This window comes from Siphateles boraxobius, unplaced genomic scaffold, assembly GCF_051911475.1.
Source record: "Siphateles boraxobius isolate OS27281-9 unplaced genomic scaffold, OSU_SipBor_1 7, whole genome shotgun sequence".
NCBI lineage: Eukaryota > Metazoa > Chordata > Actinopteri > Cypriniformes > Leuciscidae > Siphateles > Siphateles boraxobius.
The window spans coordinates 12,762,838-12,781,811 of NW_027509197.1; the positions used below are offsets into that span (position 1 = coordinate 12,762,838).

Sequence of the window (18,974 nt, forward strand, 5' to 3'; positions counted from 1 at the left end):
CAAAAACTAAGAGAGAGGTTCCTCACTGCCTACTGAGGCAGATCATTTCTAGGGGAGCATCCGAACTGACACTGAACCCCACATTTGACTAATGTGAAATGGTCTGCATATGCAGCAAACAGCAATCCTCATGCAAACCACAATACCACCGCATTCAAATAATTCATCTAGGTAGGCAGCTCAGTAGGTTTCCATCAGATTTGCCTACAGTGTGTGTGTGAGAGTGTGAGTGCACATATGACCTGCTGAAATGATTAACTATGAGGTAGTACAAACAAACACACACTAGAGTCGATTGAGCAGTGACAGATGGCAGTTGAGATAAAGAGTGACAGGAAGATTCATGCGTACATGTGCGTACATACACCTGTGAATCCCCGACACTCAAGGGGCACAGCAGAGATATACAAAGGGAGGAGACTCTTGAAGTGGTGGAGGAGAGGAAGAAGATAGGCAGTGTATGAAGCCAGTGGAGGATGAGACAGGGGAAGGAAGGGTGCACACAAAAACAGGAGGAAGGGAGGGTGTAATGCGAGGTGACACCAGGCTGCTTCTGGTTCACTAGAGACTGCCAATAATATGATAATGACATAGCCTCAATCTTCCCCTCCCAAACACCCTGTTGCTGCCCCGTCTCCTCATCCACAATCTCACACTGGGGGAGAGAAAGACAACGAGGGGGTCCAGCCCCGGCCCTGCTGAATGGAACAAAGCACGGGGGAGGATAGGAGATCAGGTCCTAAGCGCGTCCTGACCTCTTTTAGCTGGTCAGTGCTGCCACAGGAGGCTGAGCGCTTGTGACAGCCTCTCTTCTTCTCTCCGCATTCATCGGCCCAGGCACTGGGGGTCTGTGAGAGAAACACATGAGACCATCAGACATGAAACAACAACACGTTCTGATCATCACAGCATCGTATTGTTTCTTGACTCGTGAGTATGCTGAGGCGGTCGTTTGACTCGTTTCCAAAATAAACACTCGCCAAGATCCAAAACTGGGGTTACCTGCCTTTGAGCTAGTAACTTTATTAGGAACTGCAACTTTACCTGGTTTAAATGGAATTTTGCGAGGAATTCAAATCAACTTGATTGGAAAATTTATCATCAAAAGTCTCATTAGGAGTTGTTGTTTTCACCTTTTTTTGGTCTCATTATGCCAACAAAACCAAAATAAGAATGAATCATGATGTTTCAACATCAGGCTCATTAGTGGTGGGGGAAAAAATCGATTCTGTTCAGTATCGCGATATTTTGCGCACGCAATTATATCGATACAGTAGCGCAAAGTATTGCGATATTTAATTATAAAATTATCTGTTTTACTTTCCGGTTTTCTCAGAGTTTACTCTGATCATTTACATTTGCGTATTACATACACAAGGTGGCGCTTGTTGCGGTGCTTTGTTGTCGTACATTCGACAGCAAATTCAAATGAAAGTGGCTTCAGTATTACGGTTGTACACGACGCTCCGCATCTTTCAAATCGAAAGTGTGGGTAAATTTCGGTTTTATTATTATTCTCAAGTTTATGTTACTCTATTATGTCTGCTTTATGTTACTCTATTGTATTTAAATAATTTTAAGTTATGTGCTGGGAGCTCAGTGAGTTTTGTTTGTTTCATATTAAATATTACCTGCTCGGTCTTGTCTGTCAGCGCGTTGTCATTGTCCTCTATTTTTCACTGCTTGAGAACATGGGTTGAAATCGCCCTCTAAACCCTCATTCACTAAGTTAGGCCTATTCCCTAAGTTAACGTTAGTCCACTAATAGCCTACTGTTCACTTGACGGAGTGAATGAAAACGAGTGAGCGACAGGCGTTGAGCGTACATAAGCTGTACATTCGTTAATGCAGTCCAATGTGGGACAGAGACGCGATCTGACACGCGTCACATTTTCTCACAAATCTCTACGTTTATTTAAATAATTCAAGATTGCTCTTATGAGAACACTCGACAAAACGGACATTTTGGCATAATTTGTGTGTGTTATGGTTTGTTCAAGCCCGAAAGAGAACTTGATACTGACGCGCGTCTTTTCTGTGGGTCGTGTGTGTGTGTGTGTGTGTGTGTGTAATACAGGCAGGATTTAACGGATACTGCGTAATTGCGTTAAACATTTTTAACGCTTTAAACTTTTTTTTTGTTGCGGTGCCGCGGTGGGCAAGTGATGAAACCAGTGTTGCAATGTGTCCCGAATGTTCAATAAGTTTTTCAGTTTTTGCAGTTAATGTGTAGAAGATAATGTTTACAGAATTAAATGTGACATTTACAGTGAGGTGAGCGGTCTTATTTTCCTAATTTTTTGTAATGCCTTTGAATAATATGGGGGACGTGAATCGCAATATCGCATAATCGAATCGCAATACTATCGAATCGTCACATTTTTGCCAATTCCCACCCCTAAGGCTCATCTTGCATATGTTATGAAAAAGTTCTTATAAATAACTGCACTTCAATCGGAACACACACACACACACACACACACACACGCATATATTCACGCACAAAAAATACAAAGGGTAAAATAAGAAATATTTATGGTTGTTTATTTCTCTCCCCATTAGCAGGTGTGGCATAAAGTTAATTTTGGGCCCTGTACACCATCACAAAGAGCTGCTTTACTGTTAGAAGGAAAAATTGATGTTTTATGACCATATCAATGAGCTGTCTAGCCTGCCCTTTAAATTCATTCATAAACAAAGTCCCAAAGAAATACCCCTGACAGGACAGATCACTCCCACCCACGCACGCATACATACATGAAAACACACACACATGAAAACACACAAGTGAAGGCAAGAAGCCGGGGATGGTGAATTTGAATTAGAATTTTAACATCCTGATAACAAACCGCTTAAAGCTCATACTTAAAGAATACTTGGTTGGTGTAACTTATTTGCAAACTTCCTTCCTAAATGTAAAAATGCAGCTGCTGTTGCCAAAGAGAGCATGGAGAGGCACGCAGGGCATATGGCTTCTGGCTTTGAGCTTCCTTTGTGAAGTGTCTGTCGCTCAACAGTGTGAAATCTCTCTACAAAGAGAACCACAAACACCAGCCAGAGCAGAGACTGACAGTGTCTTCAGGACAGTACCAACACAAATATAAACTTACTTTGCTGAAACTAGGAATGCAGATATACCAATAATTATTATGTAATAAACTGATCTGAAGTTCTAATCTGAAGTTCAATATAATAAATCTATATTGCTTAGTCTATATTTTTAAACACCATGCTTCAAGTGAAAAGAGGTAATGAGCCATTTTATTCTCTGATATATCATCCTTACAATCTTTTAACCAATACTGAAGATAAAAAGCTAATATTGATTAATACTGATGTGGTCATTGATGCATCACTTGCAGGAACTATGTATACTTGTTTTTTGTTTTTTTAAATAGCATTTGAAAATGGACATGTTTCGCAACTATTACGCAACTATACATGTTTCAAACAGTAGTATGCTAGATTGTTGTCTACATCAATTAATCAAGTGCTTTATATCCAAGATGATAACTGATGCCAAATACATTATTTTGAGTCCAATTTGAACTTAATCCAATTTGTCAATCTGATCAAATAATGAGTCAAGAAAGCAAAATTAACCATCATGATTGGAAGGTTAAGTTGTTCAAATTGCACTGTGGAAAGGGTAACTAAATTATTTGCAGTGTGCCTGGCTTCATTCAGCTCATTTTGGCAATTGTAGTAAATCATTTGGGTATTCCATTGTTAAAGAAAATGTGTACTGTATACTATGAACTTCCATACCATACACTAAAATAGTATGTAGGTAAAAAGTGCTCAGTTCACTTACTTAAAAAAATTAAGTAATGTGGAATTGTCATGAAGTTTATTTACTTAATTTTAAGGCAACGGGTTTCCTCGATTTTTTTTTTAAGTTAGGTCAACTGATCACTTTTTACAGTGTAGTACGCGTTAATACCAATCTCGTCCAAAAAAAGGACGCCAAACAAGAGAACACCAGCTCTGACAAACCTGCCTCAGATACCCGAATAAGAGCAGTAAACATGAACATTCCTCAAACATGTGACATACCACGCCAAAACACAGCATTCTGTGAGAGAAAGTAGTTTCTGGTAGTTTCAAGTCGCTAACACACAACTGGGAAATAATTTAGTCACCTACAGCTCTTATAATCAGTACACCACGTCAGCCTAGAGTTATGAGAATCGCTCAGCTGTGAGTATGTACACATCATGGCCTTACGCGAAACGCTTATTGGCTCACAATCACACACATTACCTCAGTGTGTAGGGCTTTTCCCACTTGCGCTTGTCCTCAGGTGATTTTCGTTCTAAACCCCGCTTTTAACTTTTCACTTATTACTGACTATTGCAACAAATTACCTCATAAAAACACATTGAGTGAGCAAACATTTTGATGAGATAATTATAACTGATTTGTAAAAATATGTATAACACCCCCACCCCATCCATTTACCCCACCCCCCATTAAAGTTAATGTTTAGGCCTAAGTATTATTGTTTTTTTAACCATGGTATCAACTTTGGTATCGAATATCGTGTACTTTTGGTGGTATTGGTACTGACTACTAGAATTTTGGTATTGTGACATCCCTAATCATAACACACTCACACAACGATTTGTTTGGGAACCTCTTGATCAGGGCTTGTCTTGTGTATTTGGGTAAGCACAGCCTCCCACTGCTGTTAACGGCAAAACACCAGAGATTCAGCCTGTGGGTTTTCACCATAAACAACTCTAGATCATTCTACACCCAATACACTCAACATGCCTCTACTAGCAAGTTTACAAACTTTCACTCAGAACGTTGTAGGAGATTTATTACTGAACAGCTATGGCCTTATTTAGATATCTGCCACAGATGAAGAGTGATCTTATGTTGAGGAGGTATGGAAAAGTAATTTCTTTGCCTCACCAAAACTGTACAATGCAGTACAGAAATAATAAAGCCTGTGGCATTGGAAACAGCCTGGGACATTAGCTGTCAAGACAACCAATCAAAAACACAACATAGGAAAATGTTTTTTTTTCTGTGATGTGCATCATGATATTAAAATAAACTTTGCTTTTCTCAAAACCATTGTCCTGTTTTTCACATACTGTTGTCAACAACCACCCATGATTAACATATGTTTTCACGCAAACATCCACACACACCATTAATTAGCAGGCCCATTCATCAGGGACGCACAAACGTTGACTCACTTTCCAATGGCCTTGGACACAAATGGTGACAAACATGTGCGGGGAAACCAGTCGACTCCTCTCTCAGTTTCTGTACAGCCTGAGGCTCGGTCTCTAGACACATCTCTAGACGTGTGTCCCAATTCACACTCCCTTCAAAACAAATACTTAACGTCAGCTGACATCACACACAAGTGCACATGCATTCAAGACTGTATGATCACAGCAAAACGATTGCTCTGACATGCTTAAAAAAAGCATTACAACAAAATTACTTTCTTATTATACTACGAGGCTGTTGGATGCTTGAATCTGATTGGTTTACAAACGTTCTAAGGTGTGCAATTATTTTCAGGGAAACGCACGCCTGGAGTTCCAGGCAGGCTTGACCGCATTACAGTTCCATTTCACTTCACCAAATGATTTCAGTTATTTCAAAGGTCCGTATACAGACCACAACAACAAAAGAACCAAAACCCAGTATGACACTGACCAAACAAATAAATATAGTAAACAATAGAGTGGTGCAGGTATGACATCACTTCGTAGGCCAAAACAAGGAAGCGAGTTAGCATTTTAGCACTTAACTGCATTAAGGCTTGGGATTAGATGGGTAAGTAATTAGTTCTACACACAAGAACGTTTTAAGGACAAAAACCTGACAAATGTCTTGAAATGCATCATCTGAACAGTGTTTTGAGGTGTGGTAACCGTAGTATAAGCGGAGTAATGCCACTCCACTTCGGGTGTGCTTTATTTTTCTGATAATTCAAATGGCCCGAAGTTAATTATTCCTTACATAAATATTCCTGGTCTTTCTGCATTATTCACAAATGCAAGAGCTAAATGTTTGCTTTAACCAAAATAACTTTTTTTTGCCTCTGAACCAACAAGATTACATTGCAATTTTCCCAATCCAATCAAATTCCAACATAAAATTAAGTCCCGTCTTACATTACATATATACAGTTAAATATCTAGTTTCACTCAGAAATGCATTTGAATGAGAAACGCTTGTTTTTACAGTAAAACAACATTCACAACCCTTTTAATGTAATGCATTTCAAAGTGAAACTGGATATTCAATGAGGAAAAAGAGTAGAGCGGGATTTCATTTTATTCACATGGATCATGAAAATTGGACATTACATACCAGGGTTTGGAGTCCATTAGGGAGGACAACTTCCCTCCTGAAACACTCCTGGCACCTGTTGATTAAAATATTTGCTGCCTTGGTGACGTCAAATGAAACTGAAAGGCGTTTCAGAGATGGAGAAAGTGTTTCAGAAAATGAAAGGCGTTTCGGAGATGGAGAAAGTTAATATAGCACAATACCAGGAATGTGTAGCAAGAAAGAAAACCGGTCAATTTGATTTCATTCTGACTTTAAATATAGATTGTGACCATTTATGGAAATGTGCCAGAAAAGTTAAAATTCTGACCGGTTTAAATATTTTTTTAAACCCATAGAAAGAGAACAGAGCCAAAAACAAGAGAAAGGGTAACATGGCTGAACAAGCCAGTAAGATAAAGTTTCTCTTCATAATTAACTTCATGCCCTGTGAACCTCCAGGAGTTGAGCCGCAGGAGTGGCTCCTGTGCCCCGGCGTACCTCTCCTACCCCTCACCAACATTTATTCCTCTAAATTCCTTTCTTTCTTTGTTTAATTAATCCGTGCATGTGCTTCTTTGTTCCATCGCTCTTTTCTGCTTCTCTAGCTATTGTTCTGCTGGTTTTGTCACACTCATCTAAGTCTGATCCCTCTTTTCTTCATATTTCCCCCCCTCTTCATCACTGCACACTCCCTTTATACACTTCTGCTTTTTCTACCTCCTCCTCTCTTTCATTCTCTCTGCAGGCTTCCTCTTATCCTATGAGTGTTAAAGTGAATGGTGACCAAGTCCTCTCTAATGATGTGCCGTTCAGTTTACTCTGCATCACATGGGCTCATTTACACTGGGTACGAACATCGGCCTCAGGTGATCTTAAAATAAAAAAAAACATATACATACATACATATAACAAATGAATGAAAAAAATACGTTTAAATTAAATAAATTAAAACAAAATAAAGATAATTTATAAATTGTAAAAATTCCAAATAAGAATAAATATCTAATTAATTAAAATACATGAAAACAAATAAATATATTATAAAATCGTATCTATCTCTCCATCCATGTGCATGCAACGTTTACACAAAAAGCAAATTTGTAGCCTACTTGATATTTAACCACAAAAACTACCTTTTTAAGCTGAATTCCTCAGTTTTGTAGTTGTTTAAAAATGTGACATGAACTTCTAATTATGAATGTGGCTTGAGTAACTTTCAATTCAAAAAACATTTTGGTCCCTGTTTTCACCTATATTTACTCTCTTCATTTGTGATCAGTCAAAATAGATGTTACCACCAAGTATAAACAGGGTCATGGACAAGCCGTTTCCCACCATCCGGCCAAACCATTTTTGTTGCTTAACCATTCCTTTCTGTGCCGGTATGGATATGGTTTCATTTTCCGCTGTGGGGCTGAAAACCAGAGCCCTTTAGAATGCAATACAAATGCGTCAGTCGTTGCATTGGTAATGCAAGAGTTTACGGATGGGTAGAGATGCAAATAGCAACAGCAACGTTATGGAGGATGATCAGAATGCGCATGGTCAGCTACAGAGAAAATGGTAGCCAGACAACAGGCAAATGACCAATCCTGAGTAGCGGCATCACTACACGCATTCTACCAGCACGGTTCCAGGCCGAGAGTGGTTTGTAATCGTGGCGTGCCGAACCAAGCACAAGTGGAAATATAACAGACCATTAGGCCCGACGGTGGAAAAGCAGACATGCACACCACTCTTATATGCTTAGATGCCTCACATTTGTTAGGTTTCAGCTAAAACACTGGTCTACACCCACTCTTGCAGTCCCAGAGTATTTTACGACTGTGAGTGTCGGGCCTGTGATGGCTCAACCTGACAGCTAAGTCGATTGCTTTGAGATAGACAACAAACAGTCCATCTCTTTCTGAAGGCTGCTGCGTGTGTGTCGTTTTTCAGCTGTGCTGCTCTACAGCAATCCGGCTCCATGACTGATTCTGTTGTGTTGAGTGCAGGACTGCGCTACCCAGCTCCTAACTCTCTCTCAGAGCTGCAGCCAACTGCCAGGATCACTTCCTCCTTCCCAGCAGTTTAAGATTTCCAGCGGAGCAGGCTGGCTACACACAAACACGGCTCTGTTCAGCAGCTGTGGATGCTGCACAGGGGGATTCTCTGCTGAGGAGGGGGGAGCATCTGTCTGCTCAGGCCTGCCAGGATATACACAGTGTGTGTGTGATACTCTCTTTCACACGCGTTTACAGATGCACAAGCAGTTTGTCAGGCTAATTTAAAAGTTTGTGCCACGGATTTGGCAAGCAAAGACTGTGTGGTTTGACTCGTCTTTTCTACAAACCACACCCGGAGATTATATCAGTACAACCCCTCTCTCATGCACTGCAAGAAAAAAAAAGGTTGCTGCCTTAAACATCCAAGTTGATTGTACTTAAAATTAAGTCATTTCAACTTAACTGATATTAAAGTGACTAAACTAATTAGTCGAATCTTGTATAACTTTGTTAAACAAGTTGAAAATTGCTTAACTTATTTTGAAGAGTTAAAAGCAATGTAAAAACTTATAAAGCATATGTTGTCATAAATTATTGATCATTTTTACAGTGTACAACCCTTACAAAACCATGATAAGCACTCACATTAAAAAATCTGGCCAATAAACTGATTATTATTCATGTTATGATAAATGGCTGACCTTAAAATTCTATACTTTGTCTAATTAAATTAAAAATAAAACACTAAGTAAAACATTCATTTTAAACTCTAAAAGTCAATTTAGGCCTCATAACATTACAATGTACAATATGAAAAATAGATTTTAATTTAGTTAAAGATTACATTTAACAGTTTTATTTAATTATTAGCATTTCAAAGACTTGCTTTAAGTGAGATTTAGATTATAGCAAAAGTAATCTAACTATACAGCTGTATCATGAAAAATTAAACATCAATATCAATTGACACTTATAAATAAAAAAAATCTCTAATATTAGTCAAAAACCAATATGGTACAATATACAAAAAAGTTCTGTAATAGTCATAACATTCTTTGAAATACTACAGACTGAAGTAACAAGGTATTTTGACAGAAAAAAAGTGACCAAGGTACATTTTTGTAAGTGAAGCATGAGTGTGGTTTTCTAGACCAGACTGCATTTGGGAACAGTGTGTGTGTGTGTGTGTGTGTGTGTGTGTGTGTGTATGTGTGTGTATGTGTGTGTGTGTGTGTGTGTGTGTGTGTGTGAGAGAGAGAGAGGGTTGAAGTTACAGTAGGGCCAACGCTCAAGAGTAGATTAACACAGAAACAAAAGGCTCTTTATAAACAGAGGGGCGCTGTGTTTGGACTCGCTTTGAAGCACAGGTCATGAGTAAAGGCCCTGGGTGTGTGATGTAACCCCAGTCAGCCAGTGGAAACTCATGAGCAAAGTCACTGGAGTTTAGTAGACCATGAACGAAAAAAAAAACAGTGCAAAAAATATGCAAACCAATGTTGGAAAAGGACCTAAAGTGAAAAAACACAAACAAGATTTACAGCAGATCAACTCTCCTGTGACAGACGTCATGAGAAACAAAAAAAAAGAGAGAGAGAGAGATGGGAAAACCCCATTTCCGCTATGTAAATATCAGATTTTGCATTTCCCACCCACGTCTGTAGTCTGAGGACCTAACGTCAGTGTAAGTTGTTATATGTGGCCCCCCAATGAGGGCCCTAAAAAGTATTTGGACACTTTTGGACAGAAAAGAACATTTAGAAAGAAAGACACAGCAACAGAAAATTATGTTCAAAAGCAAGACAAAAAGTTAACAATTAGGGCCCTATCATTCACCCGGCGCAATGCACTGCCAGACGCGATACAAGTGTTTTTTGCTAGTTTCAGGCCGACGCAGTTATGATTTTCAAGTCCTGCACCACGTTGTTTAAATGGCAAATGCATTTTTGCCCATTTGTGCGGCCATGGGCATGCTGGTCTGAAAAAGAGGTGTGTTCAAGCGCATTGTTGGCGTGTTGATATTTTGGGGCAACTGAAATAGACTGCTTTTTTTGTTATTTAAAGAGCTCGTTAGTAATGTGCGCCTATTTGCGAGTCCACGACGCGCTTACACTCTACTTATTACACACACAGGGATGCCCGAGCAGCACTGTAAAAGATTAATATTGTGTACATAAAGATATGTTGGAATCCGGCTTGTCCCGTAGATGGTCTGCTCACACGCTTTAACCTCACGCACAAGCAGATTCGTATGCTCCCTGGAGACGCGTTCAGTTTTTCCGCTTGCAAATTCCATCATGCAAAATAGCAATCCGCCATTGCGCGAGGACAACTGGCTTTTAAAGGGAATGGGAGATGAGACTCTGGTTGGTTTATTTCACGTTACACCAAAATACACACCCATTACTCATTAAGAGAATAGGCACAACCCTTTCAGACCATGCGCTAGGTGCACCGACCAATTTTCCCGTCGTTAAACTAGCAACAGTATTCGGGCACGCCCTAAGTGCAATTGCGCCCTGCGCTTTAGACCATGCGCTTAGATTGTTAAAATAGGGCCTTCTGTTGTCAAACATTAGTGGATTCTGTTAATAGTTAATGTGATGAATCACTCCTGTGGATAGGATACTCTCCTAGGACACATGTGTGGCGTCAGGAGAACTGACTTTGTACTGTTTAAAATTTTAGGGTCAGTAAGATTAGTTTTTAAAGAAATATATTATTTCAATTTACTACTATTCAGGAAACATTACATTGATCAAAAATACCAGTAAAGAAAAGTACATTTTATATTGTATATATTGTTACAAAGATTTTTATTTCAAATAAATGCTGTTTATCAAGAAATACTACATTTTCTTTGCAAATATATTAAGCAGTTTTCAACATTGGAGACTGGAGTCTGATGCTGAAAATTCAGCTTTCCCATTACATGAATAAAATCCATTTAAAAATATATATTTAAATAGAAAACAGTTGTTATAAGTTTGTAATATTTCATATTTACTGCATTTAGATCACATAAATGCAGCCTTGGTGAGAATGAGAGGCTTCTTTTAAAAAAAAAAGAAAAAAGGAAAAATAATTTTTGCATGTTGCTCAAGTCTCGAAACACTTTTGGGGCCATTGTACCCCAGAGGGTTAAAACCCTGATAGAAGGCAGTTTTGGGTCCTCACTTGAGAGCTGAGCACTGTCTGGTTAATCTGCCAGCTAAGCTTTTCTGTAACCCTATGAGCACTCATACAGAGGGGAATACACGTGGTGAATTCCCCTTGGACAGGCTTTTATTCGGTATTCACCTGTCTCTCTTTCAGCTGGACTGGAACACAAGGCCTGTTACTGAGAGAGTGCCAAATTTACCACAGGATTTCTGAACATTGAACACCAGTGTTGGAAAATAGTTCAGATGTTTAGCCTGTCAGTGCGGAAGGGGATTATCATGGCAAAAAGGCCTTTCTTGTTAAAAAGTAACAAAGCTGGCAGGTCCACTGAGGTTTGAGGGCCGAGTGTGCGTACGTTAACATGGGCACTTGTTAAAGGTTAATGCTTTTCTTCCGCAGGTACATGGTGCTGTAAACCTTACAAATGGAAATCCCCCTGGCAACAGCACAATTGAATCCCACAGCATATTTTCCAGCCTAAAAATGTTTCTCACATCACTGTGACTGCTTAATGTAGGTGAACATGGTGATCTTTCTGCACTCTTGGGGGGGGGGGGGGGGGGGGGGGGGTGGTCCAAATTAAAGGATGCTCATGGAGACATGACATGTGAGTGGCGTTTTCCCATGCAAAACTTGTCAATGTGAGGGGGGGGGGGGGGGGGGGCTTTGGCTGAACTGTATAAATGGCTCAGATCAAAACACAGAAAAGATAATAGTAACAAACATTCACTTCTATAAATGGTCAGTAACATTTTATAAAAATAAATGTTATCACATTGTAATTTTTTTTTGTGTAGTATTGATATTTAACAATTAAGGTCAAATATTGTATTTGACACCTCTAAACAGACTGAAAAGTCATAAAAACACCCTTGTGTTTGATTTATTAATAGAAATTATATCATCATTTAGCAATGCAATTGCATTTTTTTTATTGTTGTTTTATAACCCCCCCTCCCCCTCTTTATCATTTAAAAAATAAATCACTAACTGGATATGTGAGGGACCGGAATTACTAAGTTCTTCATGATTCCTATCCCTAAGTCACACTATTTGAGATATCAATCTTGTCCACAGAACATATGACGTGTCGAAGGGTTTGTTCAAAATCCTAACCTACCTATGAGCAACATTAAAATTAATGCTGATGCTTGCCCTAGCAAGCACTGCTAAAACTAGTATGACAATGCATATCCACACAAATGCCTCTGTGGATTCACATTTCTCCTTATAATCTTTTGCCGTGAGACACCCGGAGGGGCCAGTCTAGAACCATGAGAAATGTTTTTATGCAGTAAGAAAAAAAAACCATCGCCAGTAAAAACGTTTCACAAACTTCATTCCAAGGATTCGGCCTCTTCCCCAAGGGAGTGAGGTGATGTAATTTCAGCAGCACTCATTTATCGAAAATGAGGAACTTTTCAGGTCTGGCTTCTGATCGCAGCTTAGCATGCGTGTCTGATCAGGTTTCTTTATTAATGTAATTATGATGCAGTGTGGCAGAAGGCTCATGTAGAATTTGTCTCGATTTCCCCTCCTTGACTTTCTCAGAGCGCATGACAAAGCATGAAACGTAACCTACAGCACTGGATCAAGCAGCTTCAACACGTGTGCCGTGCAGTCCATAGAAGTACAAAACCGCTATTTTACAGAACACAGTCTCACACTCCACTGATCCTGTATCGGCTATAAATCTTGTTACAGCTGGTGTATACAGATTCACACAGAGCGCATTCATGTGTGTGTGTGGCTGCATATTTCTCTGCTCCCCACAGGAGGCAGGGAGAGCAGCAAAGGGCTTCATTCCGTGTTGTTGTTTGGTCACTAGGTGTGAGCTCAGCTCCCTGGCAACTAACACCGGAGTATGGATCCAAGATCTGGTTATTTTGGCGTGATGGTCGAGGGAGAAAAAGCAAGCTTTGCAAATGTCGTCCAAATTCCACACTCGCCTCCAACTCACAAAGCTCCCTTTTGCACTAATTGTAAGACAGGCACACTGCTGATAAAAAGAGCTGGGTGGAGGAGGTGTAGGATCTCCAAAGAAAAAACACACACACACACATTGATGAGAGAGGGTAAAATAAGACCCCAGAGTACCAGGGTGTTTAATCTTTATGATTTTTCTTATGGATGCCGGGACTGGGTTTGAGTGATCTAAATGAAAACATGCCTCTGACATCACTTCCTTTTTAATATATGCCTCCTCAATCATGATAGCAGACATATGTACATTCAAACTCAAATCAATAAATCATTTGTTGAAATGCCAGCCACAAATAATTAAGGATTTTGTTTTGTGCAGTGCAAAAACGTTGATATTCAGATATGGACTGGCTCTAAAGTGTTTCTGGAAGACAAACTGGAAAAACAGGCAGCTTCAGGAAAGAATGCTTCAAGCTCAAGCTTCAGGCCTTCACCAGAAATATGCCACAGTTTCCTCTCATCTCTCAACAAACCAGGGAGAGGCTTCCTCCTTTTCTCTCTCTCTCTCTCTACACACTATCTTTTTTTATCCATAATAACTTTCACATTACACTTCTCTTATTTTGTAGAGTTACGTTTTTCAGGCAGTGCAAAATTAACATCTGTGTTTGGACTTGTGGAAAAACAACATAAAAATCCAACAGTAATAGATGTTAATAGCTGCTCACAAACACAGGCAAGAGTGTGCATGCGAGAACACATCTGTGTGTCCTACGCACTCACCGCACCAAAGGTAAAAGAGTGACGGTTCGTTTTGAGAGGTTTATTTTGCACATTTTAGTTTGGTGCAATTATGGCATTATTCTACTGGAAAACTATGAATAAAGATGAATACAGGATTATTGATTGTAATATTTGTTTATTTGACCAGGATTGTGCTAAATATTTTTTGCCTTAATGGGATAGTTCACACCAAAATGCAAATTTTGTTCTCCTTTACTCACCCTCATGTTGTTACAAACCTGCATGACTTGTTTATTCTGTGGAACATAAAAGAAGATGATTTGAAGAATTGTTTTGGTCCATACACTGAAAGTCCACACTGGCCAACAACATCAGCCCCCTGCTGACTTTCATTGTAGGGGCCACTACACACAGATGATTTTTTTTAATATCTTCTTTTTGTGTTTCAGAAGAAAGAAAATTTGGTTTGGAACAACATGAACCCTCACTTAAATATGAAAATGTTGATTTTTGAACAATTTCTTTGGAAATCAGTAAGTGCACTACAGACCCACACTGGTTATATCTGTGAAATAATTAGGGCTGCAACAACTAATCGATAAAATCGATTATAATCGATTATGAAAATCGTTGTCAACGAATGTCATTATCGATTAGTTGGTCTGCTTACGTCACGGGGAGCGTTTACTGGTACGCACACACACGCAAGGTCTCTCTCCCTCAGGCGCTCTGCCGAGCGCGCGCGCTACACGGTTTGGAGCAGTCTCTTCTGTCTCGCATGCGCGCTCTTGCTTGCGCGCTCTAGATTTCGGGAGTTTGAACTAATTCGCGGGCATCAGGGAGCCGCAATCAATATGCGGGAGACTCCCGGGACTTCCGGGATCTTGGGATGTCTGTATTTTGTCTCGAGCATCAGGTTGCGCAATCAGTTCGCTCGCAACGTAAGTGATGGATTCAAATAGCGCTACCGCAGAAATAGGTTAAATTAAAACGGTCTTTACAAAGCGAAGCACTAAATATAAAGGCAGTTAATAACAGCAGCAGTAAAATATTGTTTTTTAGTCACTGTACTCAGTGGTTTTCAGCGAATGCTTGTGCACTAATGCATAATTTCTCCTGTCCTTTACTCAAGCCTGTTAGCTTGCTGGGTAACGTTACCTCCATTCCGTTCTCTTTTTATAGCATTTGTCTACTAAGTTTTAATTGTTTTTCAAACGCGATCTACTGCGGCTCTACATTAACACAATTGTTTTCAGTCTTTCTATATTTATTTAATCAATTTATCCTTATATTATTCTTTTATATATTATATATAATATATATTATATTCTTTATCCTTATATTCCTTATATATAATTAATTTTAAATAAAAATTAAATGAATTATATATTTTAGATGTTTTTAGTTTGTTTTTTGTCCAGATATTCACATCTGAACAACATGTCTGTGTAAATTTGTTTTAACAAAAATTGTGTTAAAACATATGTTGGATATCATTTTTTTAACAATAATCATGTTTGTCAACTTGCCATCAGCAATTATCATTAAAAACAATGCAAATATTGATATTAGTAAAACTCAATGTGTGGCTTTTGCACTTTTTAAAGTACACTTTTACACATAAATACCCTGATTTACGGTTTTATTTAGTTATAATAAAAAAAAAAGTCTAATTTAATTTCTATCCGATTAATCGATTAATCGAAAAAATAATCGTCCGATTAATCGATTATCAAAATAATCGTTAGTTGCAGCCCTAGAAATAATAGCTACTCTTTTAACATACATACACTACCATTCAAAAGTTTGGGGTTGGTAAGATTTTTAAATGTTTTAGAAAGAGGTCGCTTATGGTCATCAAGACTGCATTTATTTGATCACAAATACAGTGAAAAAAAATGTAATACCGTGAAATATTACAATAGTTTTATATTTTACTATATTTTAAAATGTAATTTGAGATAAAGCAGAATTTTCAGTATCATTACTCTGATTTCTGAAGGATCATGTGACACTGAAAACTATTCTAATATGCTAATTTGCTGCTCAAGAAACATTTCTTATTATCACCAATGTTGAAAACAGTAGGGCTGCTTAATATTTTTGTGGAAATTGTGATACATTTTTTGCATGTTTCTTTAATGAATAGAAAGTTCAAAAGAACAGCACATATTTGAAACAAAAATCTTTTGTATCATTATCAATTTCTTTAGTCACTTTTGATCAATTTAATGCATCCCTGCTGAATAAAAGTTAATTTTTAAAAACCCACGGTATGAATAATTGAAATGGTCTCCCATTTAGGTCGGTGTTTCATGGTCAACTGAAGTGGGCGAGTGACCCAGGTCGACTCAGAGCGCATACAAAAGACATGTCTGTGGTGGTTTCATGGGTTTGTTTTTTGCACAAAGCAAGTGTTTCTCAGGTGATTCATGCTGGTGGTTTGCAAAACACGCGTTTATGCACGTAGGTATTTGGTGTCGGAAAGGTCGGAGCGGAAAGTTTTCGGGTAGAGGTGAATGGCTGATTGATAGGAGGTGTGTATGATAGGAGGCGTGTATGATAGGAGGTGTGTATGAGTGAGATGTTGGGTAATGCACAACTTGTTATTACACAGTGTAACAACATAAAGGGTACAAGTGGGGCAGCTCACCTGGGTGGATTTGTCCCTCATGCAAGGGGCACAAGGGGCGTGGATGATGTCCCGGGGCCAGTGTCCAGACAGGTAAGGGGCTGTGAGCGTGTCCAAAGAGGAGGTGCGACGAATGCTACCGTTATTGCTGGTGGTACACCAAGACCCTGCCACAGGAAGTCTATGCTTGTCTGCAAGACAGCCAGAAAACGCAGAGGAGATAAAGAGGGGAAGGAAGGATGGGGAGGGGGAGACAGGGTTCGATTGAAAGATGGATGAATGAGATATGTGAGGAAGAATAAAACAGATGGGAGGGAAACAGAAGAAGAACATAAGTTAGAGGCTGCATGTTATGAACACAATACATCACTGTGAGTGCTTAGAGAGCAGCCGTGTGTGTGAGATTACACCAGCTTGAGTGTGAATGTCCGCTGGGCTGATGGTGATGAATATTAAAACCCAGCAGATTGAGATAGAATTAGTCTGGTGTCCAGTAGCTCTTTTAATAAAACTAAAGCTGATTAACTGCTCGACTGGCGTGGAGGAAGCGGCCCGCGTGTCTCGACCTACATTTGGTGTGTCTCCACGAGTAATTGCCCCCTTCACTATTGTCCCTGCTCTCTTTTTCTCGTCTGCTCTTTCCAGCACACAATCGATGGCCTTCTCTCCTTCTCTTGTCAGTCTGAGTCTTTTAAAGACTTTTCTTTCATGTAAACTCACGCTATTGAATACACAGCGCAGACGTACAGTAAAAGAGTGCGGCCTGCTGTTCCGTGCCGCTTTGAAGAGAAGACATCTGCGAGGGATTTTACACAGGAAGTTCTGCGTATTGAGTCTTTCAGAAAGGATTTTAAGAAAGTCCCATTATCTTTTGCATCATAGGTGACATCAGTCTTTCTCTCGCTCTCTTTCTATGTGTGTGTGTGTGTTGTATCCAGGGAAGCAAATCAGAGGGGAACCATTAACTTTGTTTGCTTCCAATAGTACAATGGGAAAGTGAACACACTTCAGCAACAAAACAACTACTACTCTTTACTGTTGGGTGGATCTTCTGTTATTTTAAGACAAAACTACAGAAAACTCCAGTCTTACAAAAAGCAGAACAGGGATCTTGCATTACATTTTAAAATACAGAGCTGGCTTGACTTTCTGCGTGTTGTACACATTGAAGAACGTGAGCGAGGATCTAAAGAGGAGGAACCTGTAAGGAATTTTGGGGGAAGCCATGTGAGAAAAAGAGAGGAATTGGCTAGTTAGCTCAAGTTGCAGACTCCACATGGTCACTGCTCTCTAGAAACTGAAGTGCACGTGCAAGGCCCTGAAATATCTTCACAACTCTATGCAATGTGAATGGAAAGGGTTCTAGCTAATCTAAATTCAGATTAACAGGTTAATGAATTCTGAAATGCAAATCTGTGTCAGGACACAGATCATAATGCAATACGAGTACACGCTGCATACTAGGTTTTGCCTCAGCGGGTGGGCTAGTGAGCATTAGCATACGGTAAATTTAGCTTTCTAAAGTAGGTTTTCTCTGTAAAAGATACAGTTTGAAAAGAATCTTAAATAGTTTGCTAAACTTGACACGTATATATCTAGTTACCTGAAAAATAATAGCAATGAATGCCGATATTTATCAATTACAGTTGATACCAATTATTTTTATACTTCATAGGCTAAATCAGCAATACTGTAAAATATAATTACAATTTAAAATAACTGTTTTCTATTTAAATATATTTAAAAAAATGAAATGTATTCCTGTGATGGCAATGCTAAATTGTATTTTCTTCAGTGTTAGGCTACATGATCCTTCAAAAATATATATTTTTTTCCTATTATTATCAAGGTTGAAAACAGTTGTGCTGCTTATTTTTGTGGAAACTGTGATGCATTTTTTTGCCCTCCAGGATTCTTTGATGAATAGAAAGTTCAAAAGAAAAGCATTTATTAGAAATAGAAATCTTTTGCAACGTTATATATGTCTTTATCAGAATATTTATAACAGATTAGGTTAACTGGCTTAGACATAAAACCCCTTTGAGTACTGAGGTTTCACAGAAACAGGAATGCACAGAAAATATGTACAACAGGACCACACGCCTGCAATGTACTGGCTAAACATTCACATCTGTGTTTGTGTTCTAGTATAGTGTTTGTTTCTGACCTAACTGTGCACGGTTTTACACTGAAATGACTGACAAATCTTTATGCGCGTGTTTGTGTGA

The 18,974-nt window shown here is 39.0% G+C and overlaps 1 protein-coding gene across 1 annotated transcript in view; it reads right to left on the reverse strand.

Moving 5' to 3' along the window:
- Nucleotides 1–18,974, reverse strand: part of fam117bb (family with sequence similarity 117 member Bb) — a 45,415-nt gene that overhangs the window by 15,837 nt on the left and 10,604 nt on the right. The window contains exons 2-3 of the mRNA XM_077217118.1: nt 16,768–16,937; nt 756–848 (exon numbers count right to left, since the gene is read on the reverse strand). Coding sequence (XP_077073233.1) covers nt 756–848; nt 16,768–16,937 — 263 coding nt within the window. The remainder of the gene's footprint in view (nt 1–755; nt 849–16,767; nt 16,938–18,974) is intronic.